At 41.8% G+C, this 26,346-nt stretch overlaps 2 protein-coding genes across 7 annotated transcripts in view; one reads left to right on the top strand and one right to left on the bottom strand.

Moving 5' to 3' along the window:
* The window catches only part of LOC120572744 (hemicentin-1-like), a 96,757-nt gene extending 75,940 nt beyond the window's left edge, over positions 1–20,817 (top strand). For 3 of the 6 annotated variants that reach the window (XM_039822149.1, XM_039822152.1, XM_039822153.1), the window contains 5 exons: positions 921–1,238; positions 11,580–11,915; positions 15,646–15,933; positions 18,786–18,906; positions 19,035–20,817. In XM_039822149.1, coding sequence (XP_039678083.1) covers positions 921–1,238; positions 11,580–11,915; positions 15,646–15,933; positions 18,786–18,906; positions 19,035–19,071 — 1,100 coding nt within the window. In that variant the 3' untranslated portion in view covers positions 19,072–20,817. The remainder of the gene's footprint in view (positions 1–920; positions 1,239–11,579; positions 11,916–15,645; positions 15,934–18,785; positions 18,907–19,034) is intronic. The other 3 variants (XM_039822150.1, XM_039822151.1, XM_039822154.1) reach the window with 3 other exon arrangements.
* The window catches only part of LOC120572607 (low affinity immunoglobulin gamma Fc region receptor II-like), a 243,189-nt gene that overhangs the window by 191,073 nt on the left and 25,770 nt on the right, over positions 1–26,346 (bottom strand). The window lies entirely within an intron of this gene.

The raw sequence follows: 26,346 nt of genomic DNA on the forward strand, positions 1-26,346 counted from the left end.
GTTTAAACATAACCATCATCTCTTACAAAATATGCAGTAAGGGCGTTTTCACACATGAAAGTCTGAACCCAGGTCTGGACCAAAGTTCATGTTTTTGTTACATTGTATACATTTGATCCGGTAAGTTTTGGTTTGGCTCTCCCCTACTGACTGCTACTCTCTCCTCTACTGACTGCTGCTCTCTCCTACTGACTGCTACTCTCTCCTCTACTGACTGCTACTCTCTCCTACTGACTGCTACTCTCTCCTACTGACTGCTGCTCTCTCCTACTGACTGCTGCTCTCTCGTACTGACTGCTGCTCTCTCGTACTGACTGCTGCTCTCTCCTACTGACTGCTACTCTCTCCTCTACTGACTGCTGCTCTCTCCTACTGACTGCTACTCTCTCCTCTACTGACTGCTACTCTCTCCTACTGACTGCTACTCTCTCCTACTGACTGCGCTATACTCTTGCACCTGACCTACCTGCCCGACGCTCTGCCTGCTCCTGCCCGACCTGCTCTCCTGACTCTGCCTGCCACACTGACCACCCTGACGACTACTACCACTTGATAATAAACGGTGATGTATGGTGGAGTGGGGAAAGGGGTGAGGAGGGGGTCTTAAAGGAGTTTCGGGTGGAAGAGGGGAGAACCTGCCAGAGCTTCTTATTTGGTCCAAAAGTCCGAACCATCAAAAAAATGCTTTCACACTATAAACGACCCGGACCATGACGATCAGGACCGAGACCACCTCTTTTTATTGGACCAAAGTTTGGTCTTTTGATTTCCTGTGATATCTCTGCAGTTGTGACGGATCAGTGAACGTCTCCATCAGGTGAGACTCTACAGAGACCTTCTGCAGGGACACACCTGGAGACAACTGTTGAAATAACATGACTTTCTAATATTAATAGTACTTTATTATTGTTTTTTTCCAGACCTGATTGAGGTAGTGCGCCCTGGAGATGATGCCCTTCTGCAATGTCGGGCTGCTGATTCCTCCATCAGTTTTGTAATGTGGAGCAAACCTGACCTAGGGCAGTGTGTCTTCTTATACAGAGATGAAATCTTGGATCCATACAACCAGCAGCATCCATTCTTTAAGGGCAGGGTGGAGATGATGGGCATACATAGGAAGGACGGAGACGTGTCATTAACTCTGAAGAATGTCAGCAGACACGACGCTGGAAGATACGAGTGTCGAGTTAAAACCCTTGACTCTGAAAAAGTCGGAATCATCAGTCTGCAGGTTCCAGGTGAGTGAGTCTCTCTCAGTGAGTTTTTCTGAGTATCAGGTTGCAGCTGCAGTTTCTAACATCAGAGAGGATGAAGACTGCTCCTCTATCACACATTTACTGACTCATATGAGTTATTCATCTTCCGGTTGTAAGGATGGATATATAAGTTATGTAACTTGGCCTGTGGGCTGATGAAGATGCTTTTATCAACATCAGATATTAGATATTAAACAACATACATTTTTCAAAACCAAATTTGATTTGATTGAACAGATTTGATTAAGGAACGCTTTGAGACAAAATCATGGAAATCATGAATGTAGGCTATATTTTGAAAATACAGTACAGGCCAAAAGTTTGGACACACCTTCTCATTCAATGTGTTTCCTTTTTATTTTCATGACTATTTACATCGTAGATTCTCACTGAAGGCATCAAAACTATGAATGAACACATATGGAATTATGTACTTAACAAAAAAGTGTGAAATAACTGAAAACATGTCTTATATTTTAGATTCTTCAAAGTAGCCACCCTTTGTTTTTTGATAACTCTGCAAACCCTTGGTGTTCTCTCAATGAGCTTCATGAGGTAGTCACCTGAAATGGTTTTACCTTCACAGGTGTGCTTTGTCAGAGGTTAATTAGTGGAATTATTTCCTTATTAATAAAAAGCAAAAGGGTGGACTACTTGAAGAATCTAAAATTAAGACATGTATTCAGTTATTTCACTAGCATATTCTTCATTCATAGTTTTGATGCCTTCAGTGAGAATCTACAATGTAAATAGTCATGAAAATTAAAAGGAAACGCATTGAATGAGAAAGTGTGTCCAAACTTTTGGCCTGTACTGTATATATTGCCATTAGCCCAGATACAGAGCCAGACAGGTGCTGGAATTCTTGTGCGTTGAATCAGAAATTCAATAGAAGAATACAATGAAAATATAAAGCTACATAAATAGATATGAATGAAGTCTTATGTTGGGAATTGGTATGGGTACAGATTAAATTATTGACAAATTATCAAAGATGTTTTATCAGTATTAATAAAGTTATGAATGTGTATTAATAACTTTACCAAATTGACAAACAATCAAAACTGTGATCTCATAGGTGGTGTTCTCTTTAAAATACACATCTTAATTAATTTGATAAATGGATCTGGTATCTTTCAAGGGAACAAAGGAAGCACTGACCTGTATAATCAGCTTTATTACAATACACAAATAACAACACATCTTCATGTTAGTCTAATAGGATTTATTTTACCTTCAAAAATACTGATGGTCAGTCAATAATTCTTCAATCATCAAAACTCTATCGACTTGTTACAGTTCTAGCAAACAAGCAGCAACCGTGTGTGTGTGTGTGTGTGTGTGTGTGTGTGTGTGTGTGTGTGTGTGTGTGTGTGTGTGTGTGTTATTGTGTTATAGGAGGAGGAAAGGGGGGGGGGGTAGGAGTAGTATGGTAAGGCTAACCAGGCGAGATTCAGGATGGCGGTCGGTAGCCGTGTGTTTGGAAGATGTTGGTAGTTTTAGTACAAAGACCCAAAATGGCTTCTCCTAACAATGAAATATCAGGAAACCCCGCAAGACTTCAACACATATTACAGACAAAGCGGGGACACATCTCGGAGCGCTATTTTGGAGCTGATATGGCGGTCAAAACTCTGTTACGTCTCGCATGACTACGGTAGCAGGCGAGGCCAGCTGTCCCAATGGTGTGCATGTGTAAATGTGTGTGTGGAGGTTAGAACAATGAGAGACAGAAAACGGGATTATAAAGAAAACACTTGAACATCTTGATCCTGGTGTCAGTGAGAATAATCCCTCTCCCTGGTTTCCTCCAGATGATCAGGCCAAGCTCCAGCAGGATCTGAGAGTTTGGTTTTAACGAGGGAAGAGTTTATTTTCTTCCTCCTTTGTGAACTAACAGCTGATGCTCCGCGGTAACATAATCACGCAGTTCACAGTTACACAGGTCTCCGGTATAACGTCTGTTATATCGTAGCGCTGTAGTCTGGGTGACGACAGGCAGAATGATGGTCTCACTCCTACAGTCATTACCATATCTGGATCAGAGATATTCTTCACAGCAGTGGTTTGGGACACGGCGCTCCGACCACATTAATGGCAAAACAATAGTAGCAATAACATTTACTCATTAATAATAATAAAAAAAAAAAACACCTGGTTCTACATCTGGCCAGAACTACAGTACAGGCCAAAAGTTTGGACACACCTTCTCATTCAATGTGTTTCTTTATTTTCATGACTATTTACATTGTAGATTCTCACTGAAGGCATCAAAACTATGAATGAACACATATGGAATTATGTACTTAACAAAAAAGTGTGAAATAACTGAAAACATCTTTTTTTGATAACTCTGCCAACGCTTGTTGTTCTCTCAATGAGCTTCATGAGGTAGTCACCTGAAATGGTTTTACCTTCACAGGTGTGCTTTGTCAGGGTTAATTAGTGGAAGTTTTTCCCTTATTAATAAAAAAAGCAAAGGGTGGCTACTTTGAAGAATCTAAAATATAAGACATGTTTTCAGTTATTTCACACTTTTTTGTTAAGTACATAATTCCATATGTGTTCATTCATAGTTTGGTGATGCCTCAATGGATCATTACAATAAATAGTCATGAAAATAAAAAGGAAACGCATTGAATGAGAAAGTGTGTCCAAACTTTTGGCCTGTACTGTATAAAAGCCTCTTACTGTTGTGTGTAGTCCATTAGATTGTCCGGCAGGTCCTCCGTGATGAACAAAATAAACAAGTTAACCACGGGCCAGTGGTTAAGGAAACCACTCCGTACAGGGCAGTGGATGTGGAGCAGTTCAGAGTCGACTCAGAGGGAAAAGCAGAGTGTGATGTCCTTCTTTTCCCTGAAAACAGGGTTGATTTACCCTCTCTGTAGATTTGGTGAGATACAAACTCGTCTCACTAGGATCCCTCTTTGGTATCATGAAAGATACACTCAGCTCAGTCGGCCAGCGAACAGCAAATAATACTAGTTATTCTTGAACAATTTTTCAACGATGCGCCCTTATTCACCAACGAGTTGCTTCGAAGAGCCGTGAGAAGTGGGTGATGGGGGCTTTTATTCCTCCGCCACCTGGTGGCGGCGGCTGGTGCGTTCAAGGAACATTTTCCATTTTGAAATCTTTTTCACATGGAAGTGCTTAGTTTCCAGGCTTTGAGAATGACGTCCAGGCCTCTCCTTTGTCTGAGAACATGTGTTAGGCCTCCTGTTCTCTCTTTGTGTTGGAGGTCACCGGCTCTTTGTTTAAAGTCAGGTTAAACACACTGTTTGGTTCCAACACTTACTACAGCTATCACTTATATCCTGCACCAATTAGACTTCATACTCTCTGTTGTGTTTATTTAAATTTTATAAAAAACTCCCTTACCTTAAATTCTAAATATTCCCATCTACTACTACAACTACTGATATTCATCATTCCTTATTTTCTGTATTTAATCTTGGATAATTACAGGCCTATAGCTTTGGCCAGTATTTTATCCAAGGTCTTGGAGAGGACTATACTGAATAGGCTGGAACGGTCTGTCCTGACCTCTGACAACCAGTTTGGTTTTAAACCTAAACATGGCACGGATATGTGTATTTTTGCCTTAAAGGAGGTTTTAGATTTGTATAACAGGCATAACTCCACAATTTTTATGTGTTTTATTGATGCCTCTAAAGCCTTTGATCGTGTGAATCATGAGAAGTTATTTTACAAATTGCACAGCAGAGGGACTCCCAAATATTTGGTGAGAATCTTGGCTTTTTGGTATGCTCAGCCGTCAATGTATGTGAAATGGGTAACTCTATGTCTGCCCCATTTAATGTAAACAATGGAGTTAGGCAGGGAAGCATTTTGTCTCCTTTTTTCTTTTAATATTTATATGGATGATCTATCAAAGTTGCTAAACAATTGTGGAACAGGTTGTATGGTTGGGGACACCATTGTAAACCACCTGATGCAAGGCAGACTTGGTCATTCTCTGTCCATATAGTGCTGGCCTTCAGCAGCTACTAAGGGTCTGCTCCCAATATGGCTCAGACTTTGATATTAAGTTCAATTCACGAAGAGTAATATAATGATTGTTAGAAGCAGGGACGAACGATAAATTGTCATTTCCTGATTTCTCTCTCTCTGGTACTGTGCTAAAGAATGTGTGTTGAGGTCAAATACTTAGGGCACTATATAACTGATGACCTGTCTGATGATAGGGACATTCATAGACAGTATTGTATGTTGTATGCACAAGCTAATATGCTGAATCCGTAAATTTAGCATGTGTTCACTGTCTGTGAAGACCAGCGTTTTTATTTAAAGCTTTTTGTACTCCATTATACTCGGCCCATTTTGTGGCGGGCGGTATAAAAAAACAGTATGCAGAAACTCAATGTGGCATATAATGATGGCATGCGGCTGCTGCTTAAAATGCCCCATGGAGCAGTGCAAGCCAAATGTTTGTAAGTGTCAATGTATTCACCTGTCCTGCTGTACTCAGGAATCTCATGTACAGATGTATGTGTAGACTAACAGAGTCATACAACAGCATCATTGCAACACTAGTGAACCCTGCATTGAGTGCAGTTAGGTTCACTTCAAGATTGTGGAACCACTGGCGTTTTAATCTATATGCTAATATCTGAACACTTTTTTGTGTATTGTGGAATTTTGACTGTTGTAGACATTTCTTATTGTATGTGTTTTATCTTGTATCTGTTTGTATTTTGCTATGTTTTTGTATTGTGCTATGGACCATTTGTGTGTGTCCTGAATAAAGAATATGATGAATCTCTAATAGTTTAAACATACCCATCATCTCCTAGAACATCTGCAGTAAACCTTCAGTAATCTTATTTTATATTTAGTCCTAGTTTCTTTCCTGGGTAAAATCATATTTAGTTTTAGTAAGATTTAATTAAAGCAACACTATGTAACTTTTCCCACTTCGGTCCCCCTACAGCAGGGGTCATCAACTAGATTTTTCCAAGGGCAAGAATTTTTCTACGCAGACACTCTGGGGGCCGGACTTTCAAATAAAGAAAATAAAATTAATTTAAACCTAATACGCCTATTTTTGTTCGCAATTTTCACTTTCTTACTGAATTAATGCTATATTTTTTTAGATGTATTAGTGTGAGCAAACTCCTAAAAAACATGGAAACTCCATAATGATAACTGGCTCTTTAACTAGAAAATGATCTCAGACTAGGAGGCAGTTCACTGAGGAGTGATGGTTAAAGTCTGCGATTATGGAAACATTATTGTAGTAAGCAGCGTCCTGATTGGTGGAAAATGCTTGCAGAAAGAAACAGTGCTTGTCAGGTTGCAAAATAATTAGGGCCGGGACTTTAACGCGTTAATTAAGATTAATTAATTACAGACTTTAATGCGTTAATTAATTACACAAAAAAATTATTTTTTTATGCATTTTAATCACACTTATTTTTGCACCGCGGGACATTTCTCACTGGATGAATTTCGGCGGACCGATTATACTGGCGCACCAACTAAGACAACAACAAACCAGGGTGAACATGAACGAAGAAGCTGACGAGACCGCTTTGGTTGGCCCCGCGGATGGGACATTTTGTCATAAAAAACGAACGGATCGAAGCGTCGATAAGAGAGCATGGTTGTGTGCAAGCTATGCAACAAGGAATTCACACATCACCACAGCACATCGAGCCATTTAGCAGCTAGCATGGACGTTAGCCCGACTCCGAGTACAAGGATCTAGAGCCCTGCAAGCCCGTGGGGCCCGACAGGCTAAGCCCATTCGGGCCGTGCTCGGGCCGTTTTTCTTTTTACAGATCGGGCTCGGCTCGGACTCTGGCTTATTTTAGCTTCTCTCCTCATTGTGCCCATCTTAAGTCCGTTTTACAGTTGTGCGGAGGCGCCACGCAGAGCTCTCGCCGTAGCCTATGTAAGTGGCCTGATGTTTATACTTGTGCGCTGGTGTGTGCGTCGAGCCGCATGTGTGTGTGTGTGGGGGGAGTGTGTGTGTGTGTGTGTGTGTGTGTGTGTGTGGGGAGTGTGTGGTAGAGGGAGAAGTGAGAGAGTGCCGGCGATCGGAGCGAGTAGCGACTCTAGAGTCATAGTGACAGAAACAAAGTATCTCCCCCGTTCTTTCTGACCACGGTGGGGAATCTGTAGCAGGAAAAGTTGTCCCTCTTCTTGATTTCATGTTGTTTAGGGAGAAGGTGTGACGTGTGTGTGTTTGCGTGTGTAGGAGAGACAGCGCGCATCAGAGAGCGCGCGTCAGAGAGAGAGAGAGAGCGCATCAAAGAGCGCGCGCGTCAGAGAGAGCTTAAAAGTGATTGATGTTGGTCTAGGGTCGGGCCGGGTTAGGGCTGGAGTTTTTGGCCCGTGCAGGGCTCTACAAGGATCCGCACCCAACCTACACTCCACCAGATGACTGGTTTAAGGACCAGGGTAACTAGTCTGAATGGACTTGAAAGTATTGTGTTTTACTAAAGAAGGTCTACCTACCTATAGGCTACCTGAATTTTTGAAATGTACTATATTTCTAAATATGCTATTGCTACACTTAATGGCAAAAATTGCACTGGTCTGCTGGACTTGGTTGAACAAAAATAAACTATTTTGTTGCTTAAGCTTATGTATTTAGTCATTCAATGGTATACTAAAAATCCATGTGAAAAAATTACTTCTCACTGTTCTCAGGTCAAATATTTATGCGATTAAAATGCGATTAATTTCGATTAATTAATTACAAAGCCTGTAATTAATTAGATTAATTTTTTTAATCGAGTCCCGGCCCTAAAAATAATACAACCAGCATCATCATTCACGTGCATATTAAGTAGCCACTATTTGTTTTGGTCTTATAATACCTCCATAGATTTACCGCTCCAGCGGAGAGTTTGGTTTGTTCAGCCAACAGTGAGGTTTACAAGACTTTGTCCAAATTTCCAGATTCCCGGCAAACTAAGATAAACAGTTAGACTACAAACCGACAGCTTTTGTTTTAGCTTGTTTGTAAAAATTCGTTATTTGCAGAGTAGAGCTGTGTTTGCGTAAAACAGCGCGGTGGACAAGAGTGGACTGAGCAGATTGAAATATCGCTTTCTACATGTTTATGCCGACACAGGTGAGTGCATTGATAAGGGCTGTGATGATAACCGCATCACCGCAATACCGGCGGTGACGTGCCACTACCGTGATGATGACATCACTACCGCCATCACCGCATTTTTTTTTACATTTTTTTTTACTTTTTGCTGCCGAAGGTTACAGAACGCATGTCGTGTGATATTAAATATTATGAAAGCAACAATCATTGTTTAGTTATCCTCATCGACAGTGTAGGAGCCACATAGTGTATGTTGTTTATGGTCTCATATTATTTATTGATTATTGTGTTGTGCACTTGTATTGTAGGTGGTGGGCGTTTTCATCGCGGTTTGAGCGGAAGTTATAACATATTTGTTTGCTTCACCTGATCACCTGGTGAGCCTGGGAGCGAACACTTTCTGTTGACCAATGTTGCGGCTGTAAGCGGTCCAACATAATGCTGCCGCGAGGGACTAAACACTGAGAGATGCATAAACACACTGACGCGCTCAAGGATTCTATTGCAAGGATTTATTCCGCCACACTAACGCGCAAATTTCGACGCACAAAGTAACTTTACATTTGGTAACTGCAGTGCTAGTTGTATTTTACGTGTGGAGGAATAAATCATTGCAATACAATCGTGACCGCGTCACAGTGTGTTTATGTATCTCTCGGTGTACTTTGTTGTATTCTCTCCTATTTGAAGAGGTTATGGAGAGAAAAAAAAACTTGTATTATTGATTTTTATTTGATTATTATTATTATTATTACTACGACTACAGGTAACGTTTAATATAATACACAATTGGGAAGGCAAAGACGTTTCTCTGTTCCCAGCAGAGGTGGACATTACCGCTGCAGTGTTTACCATTGCACTTTAGCCTAGCAGCTAGCGGAGTTTCCTTCTGTTTATAGATTAATCCTGACAAAACCGCAGGGTTAAATGTCAGCCTGCATGCACGTTTTGTAGCCTAAACAGAGCAGCTCATGTTGGTAGTGAGAGCAACAAGTTAGCGGAGTGCCGAATTGCCCTCTCTGCTCTCTGTCTGCTCAGCTGCTAGACCGCTGTGCTGCGAAGTGTCTGCACTCGCTAACAATTACTTTATTTTTAACTTTATCGACAATAGAGCTTTCTGTGGATTAGATCAACGGAGAGGAGAAAAGGCAACGCGGCCTTAAATGACAGCAAGACAGTAAAGACTCTGAGACTGAGCTGAAATGAAAATGACTGCAACATATGTTGTATGGTTTAAGCCGATGCTTTTTCGGGGGTAACGCTATTCACTCTACTGGCAGTATTGACAACAGATAAAGTCACCGTGTCTTGAGAAGCTTGTCGTTTTATTGTTCATGTTTAAGTCACTTTACATCATCTTTGTTATGTCTTTTTCCTCTCACTTTTCCTCACAGCTGCACTCGTACACTACTCTGTTACCGCTCGCTCTCCTTGCGCGACCACACGACCACTGACATCACACACTTAAGGCACCCTGCTATTCTTGCTTTAACTTACGCTACTCTCTTAAGGGGGTTGCGGTTAACCGCCATACCGCGTGATACGTTGCTTCTTCACCGCGGTAAGAAAAAAACTATACCGTCACAGCCCTAGCATTGATAAGTATTGACTTTTTACTCACGAAGGTTTTATTGTAGCCTACTTACAGTAACGAGACTAGCGTGAGTTCATCTGCCCTCTTTGTATCGTTCCCATTCAGGTGCTGCGTGTTTTAACGCACACACATCCCGGCTCAGCGGTGTGTGTGTGTTTTAACGCACACACGTCTCGGCTCAGCGGTGTGTGTGTTTTAACGCACACACATCTCGGCTCATCTGTGTGTGGAGCTCGGGAATCGCTGTACAAAACCCCAGCATGTGAATAGAGAAGCAAATACAGGGGGCTGGGTTTTTGCTCTAAATGTTTGAAATGATAAATAACAGAACGCATTTTTTCCTCTTTACATTTTGTGAATTCATGATTATTCTGCGGGCCAGACTAAAAGCTTTGGCGGGCCGGATGTGGCCCGCGGGCCGCCAGTTGACGATGGCTGCCCTACAGGTTGTCTCATTAGAACTAGAGCTGGGCGAGCTGTAGTTCCAATGAGACAACCTGTAGGGGGACCGAAGAGGGAAAAGTTACATAGTGTTGCTTTAAAGGGGTGATAGAATGCAAAACCGATTTTACCCTGTCATAGTTGAATAACGACAGTTCGGTGGGTAAATAGAATTAAGAGAACGGTCACGCGCCAACATTTACATAGGCTACACAACTGTCTTCTGAATCTAGGTCGCGCAGATCTCTGCTATTCCATTACAAAATTCACTTCTGAACCTTTTTTATGCGAGAAATCAACTATGTAAAGATCAAATATGGGCCTTTTTACGAAAATTGATGGCTAATTGCAAATTTTGTCCGATTGTGTGTCGGAGTTCAGCGCCCGGTGCTGCCTGGGTTGCTACATCGCCGCCCTGCCCGTCCTCCTTCACAGACCCCGGCCTGCTGTGAGCTCGATTGAGCTCCGTCACGGCCGGCAGCCTGGTGCTCAATACCTGCGGAAACTCACCCTTTTCTGGGTACTGGACTACCAAACGCCGCTGCCCTAACAGAGCTCCAGGGCCTGCAGCTCGCTGTTCTCCCTCCTTCCTGCTAAATGGCCTGTGTGTGATTGAGAGTGTGGTCAGCGAGCTTGTTACGCCCGCAATCTCTTACTGCAGCCCGCAGGTTCCAGTTAAACTTATAATGGATATGTGTGTTGAGTTATTTAAACAAACAATCGGGGAAATAAACGCTTCTTGTCCGCGAGTCTCATTGATAGAGCCGCGGTGAGCTGGAGTCCATCAATGAGAGCTAGCCAGCCTCCTCCTAACGAGACCTCTGACATTCACAAAAATGCATTTAAATTGAAATCGGACAAGTGTTAGCTAAGCTTTGTAAGACCTTGGCGAACCTGTAATATACATGCCGTGACGAAATTCAAACTGTAAATATACTATAGTTATGCTGAAAGTGTAGCTAGCTAGCTGCAATCGTTTCTGATCTACTGGCCCCGGGGGCCAGTGGGGATTTTTTTTTATTTTGAGCCCTGCTTGTGGTAATAAAGTCCTGTGATATCTCTGCAGTTGTGACAGATCAGTGAACGTCTCCATCAGGTGAGACTCTACAGAGACCTTCTACAGGGACACACCTGGAGACAACTGTTGAAATAACAGGACTTTTTTTATTATTAATAGTAGTTTATTATTGTTTTTCAGATGCGATTGTGGAAGTGCACGCTGGAGATAATGCCACTCTGCCATGTCAGACTGATGATTCCTCCATCAGAGCTGTAGAGTGGAGCAGAACGGACCTGAAGCCAGATAACGCCTTCTTATACAGAGACGACCGGAATGAACCCTTTAAGAGCAGGGTGGACAGAGATCCGAAAACTGGAGACGTGTCTTTAATTCTGAAGAATGTGAAAATCTACCACACTGGAACATACGAGTGTCGAGTTAAAACCGTTGTTGGTTTTAAAGATGGAAACGGAGACATCGACTCTGAACCAATCAGAATCCTCAGAATCATCCGTCTGCAGGTTACAGAGCCAGGTGAGTGAGTCTCTCAGTGAGTTTTTCTGAGTATCAGGTTGTAGCTGCAGTTTCTAACATCAGAGAGGATGAAAGCTGCTCCACTATCCACACATTTACTGACTCATATGTTTTATTCATCTTCAGGTTGTAAGGATGGATATATAAGTTATGTAACTTGGTCTGTAGGCAGATGAAGATACTTGTATAAATATTAGATATTAGAATATATATTTATTGCCATTAGCACAGGTACAGAGCTGTACAGGTGCTTTGGAATTCATGTTCGTGAAATCAGAAATACAATAGAAAAATACAATGAAAATATGAAGCTACATTAATAGATATGAATAAAGTCTTATGTTGGGAATTGCCATGGGTACAGATTAAATTATTGGCAAATTATCAAAGATGTTTTATCAGTATTAATAGTTATGAATATGTGTATTCATAACAATTCAACCAAATTGACAAACAATCAAAACAGGCACCACCCTGGAACCAGGGACCAATAACTGAGCTGTGAAACAGTCTTGGTTGTCGTGGTGTTCCCTTTAAAATACACATCTTAATTAATTTGATAAATGTATCTGGTATCTTTCAAAGGAACAAAGGAAGCACTGACCTGTATAATCCAGCTTTTATTATAATATAATACACAAATAAACACACAACATCTTCTTGTTAAAGTCTAATAGGATTTATTTTAACTTCAAAAATACGGATGGCCAATAAATAATTCTTCAATCATCAAAACTCTGTGTGTGTGTGTGTGTGTGTGTGTGTGTGTGTGTGTGTGTTAGTAGGAGTAGCGGGGCCGTGTGGTCAGGCTAACCACAGAGATTTAGGATGGCAGTCGGGAGCCGTGTGTTTGGAGGCTGTTTGTAGTTTTATTACAAAGACCCAAAATGGCTTCTCCTAACGTTGAAATATCGGGGAACCCCGCGAGACTTCAGCACGTATTACAGACAAAGAGGGGACACACCTCAGAGCGCTATTTTGGAGCTGATATGGTGGTTGAAACTCTGTTATGTCTCACGTGACTACGGTAGCAGGCGAGGCCAGCTGTCCCAATGGCGAGCGTGTGTAAATGTGTGTGCGGAGGTTAGAACAATGAGAGGCAGAAAAGGAGGGAAAACAGGATTGAAAAGAAAACACTTTGAACATCTTGATCCTGGTGTCAGTGAGAATAATCCCTCTCCCTCGTGTCCTCCAGATGCTCAGGCCAAGCTCCAGCAGGATCTGAGAGTTTGGTTTTAACGAGGGAAGGGTTTATTTTCTTCCTCCTTTGTCAACTAACAGCTGATGCTCCGCGGTAACAATCACACCGTTACACAGGTCTACAGTATAACGTCTGTTATATCGTAGCGCTGTAGTCTGAGTGATGACAGGCAGAATGATGGTCTCACTCCTACAGTCATTACTTCTCCACAGCAGGAGGTAGCATTCACAGTTTTAACAACAACTTTCAACCATATCTGGATCAGAGATATTCTTCACAGCACTGGTTTGGGACACGGTGGTCCAACCACATTAATGGAAAAACAATAGTAGCAATAACATTTTCTCATTAATAAAAAAAAAACACCCGGTTCTACATCAGCCCAGAACTATATGCAGCCTCTTACTGTTGTGTGTAGTCCATTAGATTGTCTGGCAGGTCCTCCGTGATGAACAAAATAAAGAGGTTAACCACGGGCCAGTGGTTAAGGAGACCACTCTGTACAGGACAGTGGATGTGGAGCAGTTCAGAGTCGACTCAGAGGGAAAAGCAGAGTGTCATGTCCTTCTTCTCCCTGAAAACAGGGTTGATTCTCCCTCTCTGTAGATTTGGTAGATACAAACTCGTCTCACTAGGATCCCCCTTTGGTATCACGAAAGATACACTCAGCTCAGTCGGCCAGCAAACAGCCAATAATACTAGATATTCTTAAACAACGTTGAACGATGCGCCCTCGTTCAGCAGCGAGTTGCCGCGAAGAGCCGTGAGAAGAGGGTGATGGGGGCTTTTATTCCTCCGCCACCTGGTGACGGCGGCTGGTGCGTTCAAGGAACCTCAGCCAATGGGACGTCCGGAACTCTCCACCCTTTTTGTTCCTCTTCCTCGTGGGGTAACGTGCTTTCTCCATTTTAAAAACTTTTTCACATGGAAGTGTGAAGTTTCCAGGCTTTGAGAATGACGTCCAGACCTCTCCTTTGTCTGAGGCCATGTGTTAGGCCCAGGATACACGGGGCCGATTATCTGCCGTGGGACAGTCTGGCGAGGTCAGTGACTCAAGTCTGTTCAGTGTGTCCCGTGCCGTCATCAGTCTGGGGGGCTGTCGGCGTTCCTTTTGGCCGACCTGACATGTTCGGTGGGCGGCAGGGCAGTCGGGACTCACCCGGAAATGGCGAGCGGGATGAGGTGACTAGAGTCTCTCAAAATCTGATGGAAATCTTTTAAAATGACCTTTGTTGATCTGAATTGAAGACAGATTCAGCAGCTGCATGGCCTATTTCTCGCTTAAAATGTTTTCAGAAACATGTTTCAGTGAACTATTTTAGTACAATATGAGATCGTATTCTGAACGGCCGCCATGACAGTCTGGCTTTGAATTTCCGGAGAAAACAAACCCATGTGACGTGTTCGTCCAATCAGCTGCCGGTTGTCATTTCTTGGGCAACATTACAGATTAGCGCCGCCTGCTGTTATGAAGAGGTATTGCGTCTCGTCTCCTCTCTTCTTTTTGATGTGTCCTGGGGCAGTTTTTTGGACCTCGGGGACGCGACTAACCATATCAACTGGGTTTTCTGCCGAGGGTCGGCCGTCTGGTATGTGTGTACCGGCTTTTAGGCCTCCTGTTCTCTCGTTGTCTTGGAGGTCACCGGCTCTTTGTTTAAAGTCAGGTTAAACACACTGTTTGGTTCCAACACTTACTACAGCTATCACATCTATCCTGCACCAATTAGACTTCATTCTCTCTGTTCTCTTTATTTAAATATAATCTAAATCTCCCCTACCCTAAATTCTAAATATTTCCATCTACTGCTAAAACTACTGATACTCATCGTTCCTTATTTTCTGTGTTTAATCTCAGAGGGACAGAGACACAGAAGAGAAAAGAAGGGGGGGTATTCTTTATTATATGTATATGTTTCCTCTGTTGCACTACCATTACTGGCTGAGATACAACCTGTGAACCACAGGGACATTAAAGAGAGACATTACCTCTATTCAAATGTTGAACCTCTATTAGTTTGAGTTGTTCCTCACAGCAGCTGATGACAGGAAGGACACACGATAACATTCATTTACTGCAGGACTAATAATGAGGCAACATTCTTAATCCAGCAAAGATATTGAATAATGTTCTCTATATATGTAAATAATATATTAACAAGATTAAAATTAATTAATTTTAAGCAAATTTGCAGACATGGTAAATATCACATTTTAAACAGATTTATACTGATTATGTTTATAGAGTTAGATTGTGACAGATCGGTCCGACACCCAACCTATAAAAGAATCTGCCAACATGTTTCCTCGTCTCTGATTGGCTGTGTGAATGGCTCCATTTAATCCCATCCCAGTCTTGTAAAGAGTTGACCTTGTGGTAATAAAGTCCTGTGATATCTCTGCAGTTGTGACAGATCAGTGAACATTTCCATCAGGTGAGACTCTACAGAGACCTTCTGCAGGGACACACCTGGAGACAACTGTTGAAATGACATGACTTCTTATTATTAATAGTAGTTTATTATTGTTTTTCAGATGAGATTGTGGTAGTGCGCCCTGGAGATAATGCCATTCTGCCATGTAAGGTTGCTGATCCCTCCATCAATGATATAAAGTGGACCAGACCTGACAAGCATCCATCCTTTAAGGACAGGGTGTACCTGGTGAACAGAGATCTGAACGACCGAGACGTGTCTTTAACTCTGGAGAATGTGAGCAGACACGATGCTGGAATATACGAGTGTCGAGTTAATACTGGTGGTTCAAAACTCAAAAAGATCGACTCTGAGCCAATCAGAACCGTCCGTCTGCAGGTTGCAGGTGAGTGAGTCTCTCTCAGTGAGTTTTTCTGAGTATCAGGTTGTAGCTGCAGTTTCTAACATCAGAGAAGATGAAGACTGCTCCACTAGGGGAGGAGCCGTGTGTTTGGAGGCTGTTTGTAGTTTTAGTACAAAGACCCAAAATGGCTTCTCGTAAAATTAAAATATCGGGAACCCCGCGAGACTTCAACACGTATTACAGACAGAAAGAGGACACACCTCGGAGCGCTATTTTGGTGCTGATATGGCGGTTAAAACTCTGTTACGTCTCGCGTGACTACGGTAGCAGGCGAGGCCAGCTGTCCAAATGGTGTGTGTGTGTGTGTGTGTGTGTGTGTGTGTGTGTGTGTGTGTGTGTGTGTGTGTCACTAGGATCCCTCTTTGGTATCACGAAAGATACACTCAGCTCACTCAGCCAGCGAACAGCGAATAATCCTAGATATTCTCAAACAACGTTTAACGATGCGCCCTCATTCAGCAACGAGTTACCGCAAAGAGCCGTGAGAAGTGGGTGATGGGGGCTTTTATTCCTCCGCCACATGGTGCGGGCAGCTGGTGCATTCAAGGAACCTCAGCCAATGGGCAGTCTGGAACTCTCCGCCATTTTGTCCCTCTTCCTTGTGGGGTAACGTGCTTTCTCCATTTTGAAATCTTTTTCACATGGAAGTGTGAAGTTTCCAGGCTTTGAGAATGACATCCAGACCTCTCCTTTGTCTGAGGCCATGTGTTAGGCCTCCTGGGCTCTCTCTGTCTTGGAGGTCACCGGCTCTTTGTTTAAAGTCAGGTTAAACACACTGTTTGGTTCCAACACTTACTACAGCTATCACATCTATCCTGTACCAACTAGACTTCATACTCTCACTCTTTATTTCTGCATATTTTTCTGCAATATGCAGGTTGTCTCATTAGGCCGGTTACACACTGAATGCGTCGCATGAGCGTGTCAGCTGCGTGGCGTGTCCATTTATATTTTGGCTCTAATGTTAACAGGTTAGAGCTGACACCCTGCCTGCGCACTTGTACTCGCTCCCAGGCGCGCGCTGCTAGAAATAGAACCACGCGCCTATTTTTCACTCTACACGCAAGCGTGTTGAAAGCGTTTCCAGGCTAAATAGAATAGGAAAAGATATTTATATGTCATTTAGACACAAATACATTTTAATAAATGACATGTTGATGTTTGAAAGTCTCGAGGTTTTGATATAAATGCAGATATAAATGTATTTAAAAAAAAAAGAAATTCTAATATCTTTAACATGGTATTTTATTTTAACAATGGGAAACATACATGTGTCCAGAAAAGGCTAGCAGCAGCACCGCGTCAGACACGTTTCTGATGTTTAAAATCCACACAGCCGTCACGCAGCAGAAACGCCATGCTCACGCGACGTACCAGCGTGTAATTGGCCTTTAGAACTAGAGCCGTAGGCCAGTGTTGCTTTAAGTAAGGCAGAGTAGGGGATGACCCCTTCACCTTGCTAGAAAACCAAAACCCTCTTCCTCTTTTCTTGGTAAAGAAGCTAACAGTCAGCTCTCATGGCTACACATTTCTCAAAAGCAATTATTGACCGGGACACAAATAATACAGCCAAAAATGTACTTGTATATGTTCTGTGTAGTTGCTGAACTCCAGTAAGTAGTCTGGAAAGCTTTTTTATTCTCTCTAAACATCAGATGAAGTGATTCTTCTCTCTCATACAGATGATGCTGACTCCTATTTGCTTTTGTAATTTAGTTTTTCCGGCCAGTATGTGTAATGATGGTCTTTTAGAAAAGAACATCATAATTATTTGAAAAATAAAATCACATACCGTTTTAAGAAATGTATCAGTATCTGTATCGATGAAAACGTAACTAAAAGTATCGGTATTGTTTCGAATTAAAAGAAGTTTGGTATCACCCATCCCTAATCATCACACTCTGTCTAACTTCAGTTTAAAAAAAGGTTTGAGAAGGGGGGGTGGAGGGGGGGTATTCTTTACTATGTATGTATGTTTCCTCTGTTGCACTACCATTACTGACTGAGATGCTGACTGTGAACCACAGGGACATTAAAGAGAGACATTACCTCTATTCTAATGAACCTCTATTAGTTTGAGTTGTTCCTCACAGCAGCTGATGACAGGAAGGACACACGTTAACATTCACTTACTGCAGGACTAATAATGAGGCAACATTCTTAATCCAGCAAAGATATTGAATAATGTTCTCTTTATATGTTTATAATATCTTAAAGGTGCCCTGCCACACAAAACCGTTTTTACTTGTATTTATTTCGTTGGATTTCAGTTTAGTTTTTTTGACAGGCTTAAGTGTTCATGACAAGATATGACCATGAGAAATCTGGTGATCATTGATCATTGTTTTCCGACCTTAAGCCACGTTAAGCGTTTTAGAATGTCTTTAATTCACTTACTGCAGGACAAATAATGTAGAAAAATTCTTAATCTAGCAAAGATATTGAATAATGATCTCTATATACTGTATGTATATAATGTCTTGAAGAGATTCAAATTCCTTCATTTTAAGCACATTGGCAGATTTCTACTGATATATTTATATAGAGTTAGATTGTGACACATCGGTCTGACTCCTATCTATAAAATAATCTGCCAACATGTTTCCACGTCTCTGATTGGCTGTGTGAATGGCTCCATTTAATCCCATCCCAGTCTTCTAAAGAGTTGATCTTGTGGTAATAAAGTCCTGTGATATCTCTGCAGTTGTGACAGATCAGTGAACGTCTCCATCAGGTGAGACTCTACAGAGACCTTCTGCAGGGACACACCTGGAGACAACTGTTGAAATAACATGACTTCTTATTATTAATAGTAGTTTATTATTGTTTTTCAGACGAGAGTGTGGTAAATAATGAAACCGATGATCGAAATGGTACAAAGGAAGACATCAACTCTGACTCACTCATAAACATCCCTCTGCTAAATCATCAGTCTGCAGGTAACAGAGCCAGCAGGTGAGTGAGTCTCTCTCAGTGAGTTTTTCTGAGTATCAGGTTGTAGCTGCAGTTTCTAACATCAGAGAGGATGAAGGCTGCTCCACTATCCACACATTTACTGATTCATGTGTTTTATTCATCTTCAGGTCCCGTGAAGATAGAAACTCCTCTCATGTAGTCTGATACAGCAGGTGTTCCAGTTGGACTGATTATTGTAGCTGTTGCAGTGGATGTTGTCCTGATATATAAAAGACGTAAGAAGAAGAGATCAGGACTGCCTGCAGATGATGCTAATAAAGCATTTTTCCGCCATGAATCTCCACCTTACTGTGGTGGTGGTGGTGTGGGGGGGGGGGGTTGTGTACCTGTTGAATCTGGGATCTGTATCACCTGGAGCTCTGAGATGCTCTAGGTTCTCCCACGATGAGATGGTCTCAGACTCACAGTACCTTTAGAGAAGTAAAATATTTTACTACTGAAGTAAAAGTAATGTTGCTTTAAAGAAAAAGAAAAGTTACGTGACTTAAATTACTTTAACTTTCAATACATTTTCTTCAATTAAAAATAAAATGACGTATGGCTTATTGATTCTTAATAACTGCTCAGATAAAAGATAAGTCATTAAAATGTTCTTTAAGAGCAGAATGAAGCAGCCAACAAAGACATGTTCAGACAATATAAACTCAGCAGTAATACACAGAAAACAGAAAATGATGTTTCTTTAAAATAAAATATAAGCAGACGGAGCACCCACCAGATATCTTCTAATCAGGTGTAGAGAGCTCTTCAACATGTCTTCTGTTTGTGTCTTTGATCAGGTCATGTTACGCTTATTTAGCATTTTAGTTTCTGCTCGGCATTATAAAGGGTCATGGCTTCTGCTTGGAATCATATATTTCCAGCTAATGATATAATATAATAAATGTCTAATGGTAAAGTCTGCCTCTGCCTTAGAGAACTAAAACATTTTACTCAAGTAAAAGTACTGTTGATTTAATTAAAAAAACAACGTTACTTAACTAAAAGTACTTTTACTATGAATGAATTGTTCTTAAGTAAAAAACAAAGTTAGGCTACTTATTTGATACCTGAAGATTGTGCTCAGATAAAAGATAAGTCATTAAAATGTTCTTTAAGAGCAGAATGAAGCAGCCAACACAGAGATGTTAAGACAATATAAACTCAGCAGTATTACACAGAAATACTTTGCTCCATTAAATGAGCAAATGTAATCTATTACTTCAGCCCAGCTGATATATGACAGCAAGCTTTTAACAGAAAATGATATATCAGCAGACGGAGCACCCACCAAATATCTTCTAATCAGGTGTAGAGCTCTTCAACATGTTATCCGTTTGTGTGTTTTGGTAATAATACATTTTATATGGAGGGAATTTGAAATGCTTGTTTTCTGCTCGGCCATATAATTCCTCACGGTGCTTTGAATGATTTCTTCCAGCTAATGATATAATATCAACTAACCATAATATGGTTTAAACTGAGGAGTTGATGACATTGTGAATATTGTTGTTATTGTAATTATGAAATCATCTGATGAAGCCCAGAATATCTCAGGTGGACATAGAGGACCAGTCTGTCTCTAAATAAGACCTTAAACTGATTTACATGATGTTTGCTGAAGGAAATGTTATGAAATGTAAACTATACAAAAGTGATTATTTGCAGTTGATAATTATTTAATATGAATCGATGGATGAAATAATAATGATCAGAGACATGATGGAAGTTAATAACTCAGTTTTAACATTCAGATACATTAATGCGCCTTAAACTGTTTTACTCTTTTGTCTTATTTTAATAAATACTTTATTTTGCTACATTTGATTTCCAAGTTGTTACTTTTATACATTCATTGTTGTGCATTTTTGTATTCTTTGAACACAAATAAAGCTGCTCCAAATATCCAAACTAATATTGTTTGTGTGTGTTCTATTAATATTTTAAATGAAGCTCAGCGTAAATTCAGGCAGGAAGACTTCTAAACTTAATCACATTTCTCTCTCTTCTAAAACTGAACAGCTGTAGAGGCGTTTACTTTTACGTTAACCAATCAGAAGTGGCCTTGAATTTCACGAGCCAATCACAGCATGACATCCCTGTTTTAAACCTGTCTGCTCGGCTGTCATTTCAGGCTAAGAGCACATCTTCACCATCGTCACCTTTTCAGGGCCCGTGTCGTGTTGGTATCAGTGGTGTCTATCCTAGAGGAATCCTCTCTTCTACTTGTTCCTGTCAAGCAGCTTCTTGGCTGCCCTGGTGGATTCCCGCGGGTAGGAACTGTATAGCAACCTGGCAGCGCTGTTTTATTCCGGCATGTTGCCTACTCACGACTGCAGTTCCTGTGGATGTAGCCTCTATCGCAGCGCCTGAATCGCCGCATGGCCCCCGCTCTGACCTGCACAGCTGGCCGCCCGGCTCCCAGCCTCGGCGCAAACACAACTTCGTCGAGGAGTAAACCTCTATATATGGGCGCCTGCTCTACCAACTGAACTATCCGGGCGCCCTAATTCACTGCTTTAATTTGTGCAGGTGTAAGTTTCTCTTCATATGGGAACGATGCGCCATATACAAGGTTGTCTTCGGAGCTGTTGCAATATTATCAGTAGTTCATTGTGACGTCAGCATTTTGTATGAGGCATTTCTATTCTGCATTTGTAGATACATATATATCTATAGATATTAATCGTCTTCTGTTGCTGCATACTTTTGTTTCGTGCATTATGTTCCCTTTCTGGCGAGTAGTGCCATACAGTATTCATCGTATTTTATAAATGGTCTATCAATGAGAGTATTCTCAGCACGATATTGGTTTATTTTGTACAATAGCAGTCACTTCGGATCAGCTATCTACTTTCATTTTCATCTTATCTTTGGGTCTTCATTGTGTCATGTTTATTTGAATCTATTACAAGATGTCTCAAGTAACCATCCTTCAGCATTCTGAGATATTCAGATCGTGCTGCTTCTGCTGGATCAGGCATTAATGTCCTACAACACTGCGTTCATTTTCCGCTAAGCTTTCTACGTTGCATTATGTTAGTGCGTGTTCTGGAAATTTGGTTCAGCTGTTCCCGGTAGAGACTCATGAACCGGTGGTAGGCCCGGGTTTCTACTCACTATGCTGTTTATTCACTTGGGTCATGGCTGACCTCGGCAGTTGGCTAAGCATCAATAACGTGCGTACTCTCTCATTTGATCCTACTTGCAGTATCCTGTGTCTGATTTTCATTTACTTTTCCTAGATTCTGCCGATGCCACTGAAGGTGAGTATTTTGTTGTTTTACCTGGACACATTCAAATCACTATTAAGGATTACCTTCGGCCATATTAGCTAACTTCATTTCCGTTCGTGGTTGGCATTCACTTGCTTCGCATGCTTTCACATTCAGGATTGGTTCTCTGTCTTAACGCGTATGTCAGTTGGGTATCTGAGTACTATGGTGCTATATTTAATATTACATACGTGCTCTTGTTTTCTCTTGCTTAATTTTAGTTTTCAGGGGAATCCCTATCCTAAGTACGGTGGCGGTAGTTCCATCTTACCGGGCAAACGGGTGTCGTATTGTTCTATCATAAATGTATTGCAAACTGTTGTGCAGCAGGTTGAACAGGTTTTCTCTGCATTATGTTTTACAGAACTTCATCTTTGTAACAGGGATTCTCATATTTGTTGCATATATTTCTACGGATATCATCATATTAACATCCTCATCATGAGCACGCTTTACATGATGGCATTGCATCATGTCCTAGACCTCATATTCAGCACGTTCAACTTGTCTCTTCATGCAGCCTTTTAAACTGTCCTTGCTTGCATCTCAGGTTAAAATGACCTCTTTTGGTAACTTTATTTTATTGCAGAGCAAAGTGACATTATCACTGACATTAAACTCAGCTAACTCATACGCTGGCCTCATTCAAGTTGTACTGCTTACAACTCTAACATTCTAAATGTGGAGATGCTGCTTATGTTAGCTCGCTACGCAGGTGCACTCTTTCGCTCTTTTAAATCTAAGGTTAACTACTCATTGCTTAGGCTCATACTAGCTCCCTCACACTTTATTTTATTTTTCCCTGTCTAAATGTAGGTTTAGCATCATCTAAGCTAGACCTCAAATCTAAAATTCACCTCAGCATTATTCAAGTCATCATTCACATAGGAGCTGCTGAGTAGCAGCTCATCAAGGTATCTCACTTACATCCCTACAACAACTTGGTAGATGGTCTTCCTCTGCTTACATCCGTCCGACGTAAGCAACGTCCTCACAACCCAGAGATCTCTAAGGCAATAATCCTGGTAAGCATGCATATAACTGGTGGTGGTGTATTGATCTCTGATATATTCTCACAGTCAATGTGTCGATTTGCACAATTTCATGTTGGCATCGCACATACATTATTCTCACATTCAACGAGCTGATTTGGCACTATTACACATTTGGCATCTCTACTTGTATCTTCTTTTAATTTTCAAACCCGGTCGTGTGCCGAGGTAAGAATAGGCTAACCCAGATGAGGGGCTGAGGATAAAAACAGGCAAACCCGGATGCTGTGCCGTGGTAAGGGTAGCTAACCTGGCTGCCGGGCCGAGAGCAAGTGTAGCACAACCCAGACGCTGTTCCACCATAACAGTAGCTAACCCGGCTGTCGGGCCGAGAGCAAGTGTAGCCAAACCTGGACGGTAAGAGTGGCTAATCCGGCCGTCGGGCCGAGGGTACAAAAAAAACCCAGCTCGAATGCCGAGATTTTATTTTGCCTTTATGTTTGCTGGCCTGAATTGCCGTACTGGCCTGACTTGCCGAGATTTTATCTTCCTTTTATTTTGGGGGCTGTATATCACTACAAGCCTGATTACACTACAAGGCTGAATCATTTCAGATTCACTACAAGCCTTATTACACTATGAGCTGGATCAAACCACAGATTCACTACAAAGCATGTTTTCACTCAAAACTGAATCAATTCACAGTTTCATTGCGGCCATTTAGGTAAGTATGTTCCCTTGACCAGTCCTCGTCACGTTTTGGGGGATCAGCTTCTGACTTTCTAACCCCCTAAATATATGTATTATTTCATAATAATGGAGTTTAATCTCCAAAAACTGTACATGTCATATCATGCATTCGTACAATAAATCTTTGCATATCTGCAACAAAGTGTCTCCTGATTGAAATGTGTTGAGGAGGAGCAGAGACTGGGGGGAGGATGTGATCCTGAGAGATCTGAATCTGATGGAGGATAGCTGGTGTCAGCTGAAGAGACCTTTGTCCAACTTGTCCAGCATTTCACAAACACACTCAAACTTATTTGAAGGCTTCTTGCAGTCAGCGCAGTTGGAGCGATGCAGACGGTGATATATCCCAACTGCTGCCTGGGCGGCTGCGCGGAGAGTCTCCAAGGTTTTGTAACAACGTGGCCTGTAGCAGTGATTGGCTACGAAGAGAAGTCTGTTCTTGGAGCTGCTCTACCTTTGACCACAATCAGTATCAACTCCCAGGCGTTTCGCAAACAAGTTTGTGAGCACCACGCTGACCATAAGAAGCATGAAACACAACACGTTTAACTGTTGCTCAGCTCTCCAAACTGTCCTTTAAAGACCAATCTGGGATGTTCTGTGACTTATGAACCAAGATGTGTTATTATGGGGTTAGATGCAGTAAGTGAATCTGAGCCTGCTGAACCTGCTCACACACTCCTGTACTCCAGGTAACTACTGCAGGTGAGAAACCCAAAGACACTGAGGATTGGACACCGTTGGATGGTGTTCAGTCCTCTGTGTCTTTGTGTTTCTCACCTGTAGTTCAGTTCAGTTCAGTTCCTTTATTATCCCAGATGGGAAAACTGATCTACAGTCAGGCACGCAAGATAAAAACCACAGACAGCAAACACCGTACAAATAACAAAAAGACAACAAAAAAACAGAGACATAAAGTTTCCTATACATACAATATACACAACACAATGTTACACAATACTACCGGACATTAGACATTAGATGTGCAAATTAAGCTGAGATATTGCACATTGAACAAAGGAGTTTTTACTGTTATTGCTCTTGAACCTGCAGCATCTCATTATCATTTTCCTCTTTAAAGGGGTGATAGAATGCAAAACCGATTTTACCCTGTCATTGTTGAATAACAACAGTTCAGTGGGTAAATAGGACATACATAGAAGCTCAAAATCCCATTGACACTCCGTAACTATGAAAATCTCATATTTTGAAACTGCCGCTGAAAACGGGCGAATCTCAACAAAGCTAGTTGCGTAAGCTTCCCAAAAACCGGAACCTTTGTCACGGCCGTGGCTGTATTAAGAGAACGGTCATGCCCCAACATTTACATAGGCTACACAACTGACCTGAGATCAGGTAGTCTTCTGAATCTAGGTTGCGCAGATCTCTGCTATTCCATTACAAAATTAACTTCTGAAACTTTTTCATGCGAGAAATCAACTATGTAAAGCTCAAATATGGGCCGTTTTATGAAAATGGATGGGTAATTGCAAATTTTGTCCGCCTGTGTGTCGGAGTTCAGCGGCCGGTGCTGCCTGTGTTGCTGCCTCGCCGCCCGGCCTGCCTTCCTTCACAGATCCTGGCCTGCTGTGAGGTAGATGGAGCTCAGTCACGGCTGGCAACCCACAGCACTCCATACCCGCGCAGAGTCACCGCTAACACCGCTAATGGACCACTAAACGCCGCTGCTCTGACAGAGCTCCAGGGCCTGCAGCTCCCCTCTTCCTGCTAGCTAAATGCCCGGTGTGTGTGAGTGCGGTCAGCGAGATTGTTACACCAGCAATCTGTTACCACAGGTTTCAGTTAATCTTTTAATGTGTGTAATTATAATGTGTTGAGTTATTTAAACAAACGATTGGGGAAATAAGCGCCACTTGTCCGCAAGTCTCATTGATAGAGCCTGCGGCTGGATGTAGCTCTATCAATGAGAGCTAGCTAGCCTCCTCTTAGAATTCCTCTGAAATTCACAAATATTCATCAACTTGAAATCGGACACTGTTAGCTTTATAAGACATTTAGTTAGATGTTGTGTAAGTGGTGTAACGAAATTCAAACTGTAAATATACTCGAATTACGCCAAAAAGGAAGCTAACTATCCGTGATTTGTAGCTAGGATTGAAGCGACAGTCACAGCTAACGAAACACTTGTCTTCACAAAAATTCATTAACTTGAAATCGGACACAGTTGTTAGCTTTATAAGACCTTTAGATGTTGTATAAGTGTTGTGACGTGTGTAACATGTGGTAAGAGATTGCTGGTGTAAAAAGCTCGCTGACCGCGCTCTCACTCTCACACAACGGGCCATTTAGCTAGCAGTATGATGGGAGTTGAAGGCCCTAGAGCTCTGTCAGGGCAGTGGTGTTGGTAGTCCCTGCTGTGGGCTGCCAGCCGTGACGGACCTCCAAGTACCTCATAGCAGGCC

The sequence above is a fragment of the Perca fluviatilis genome, chromosome 14 (assembly GCF_010015445.1).
Source record: "Perca fluviatilis chromosome 14, GENO_Pfluv_1.0, whole genome shotgun sequence".
Classification (NCBI taxonomy): domain Eukaryota; kingdom Metazoa; phylum Chordata; class Actinopteri; order Perciformes; family Percidae; genus Perca; species Perca fluviatilis.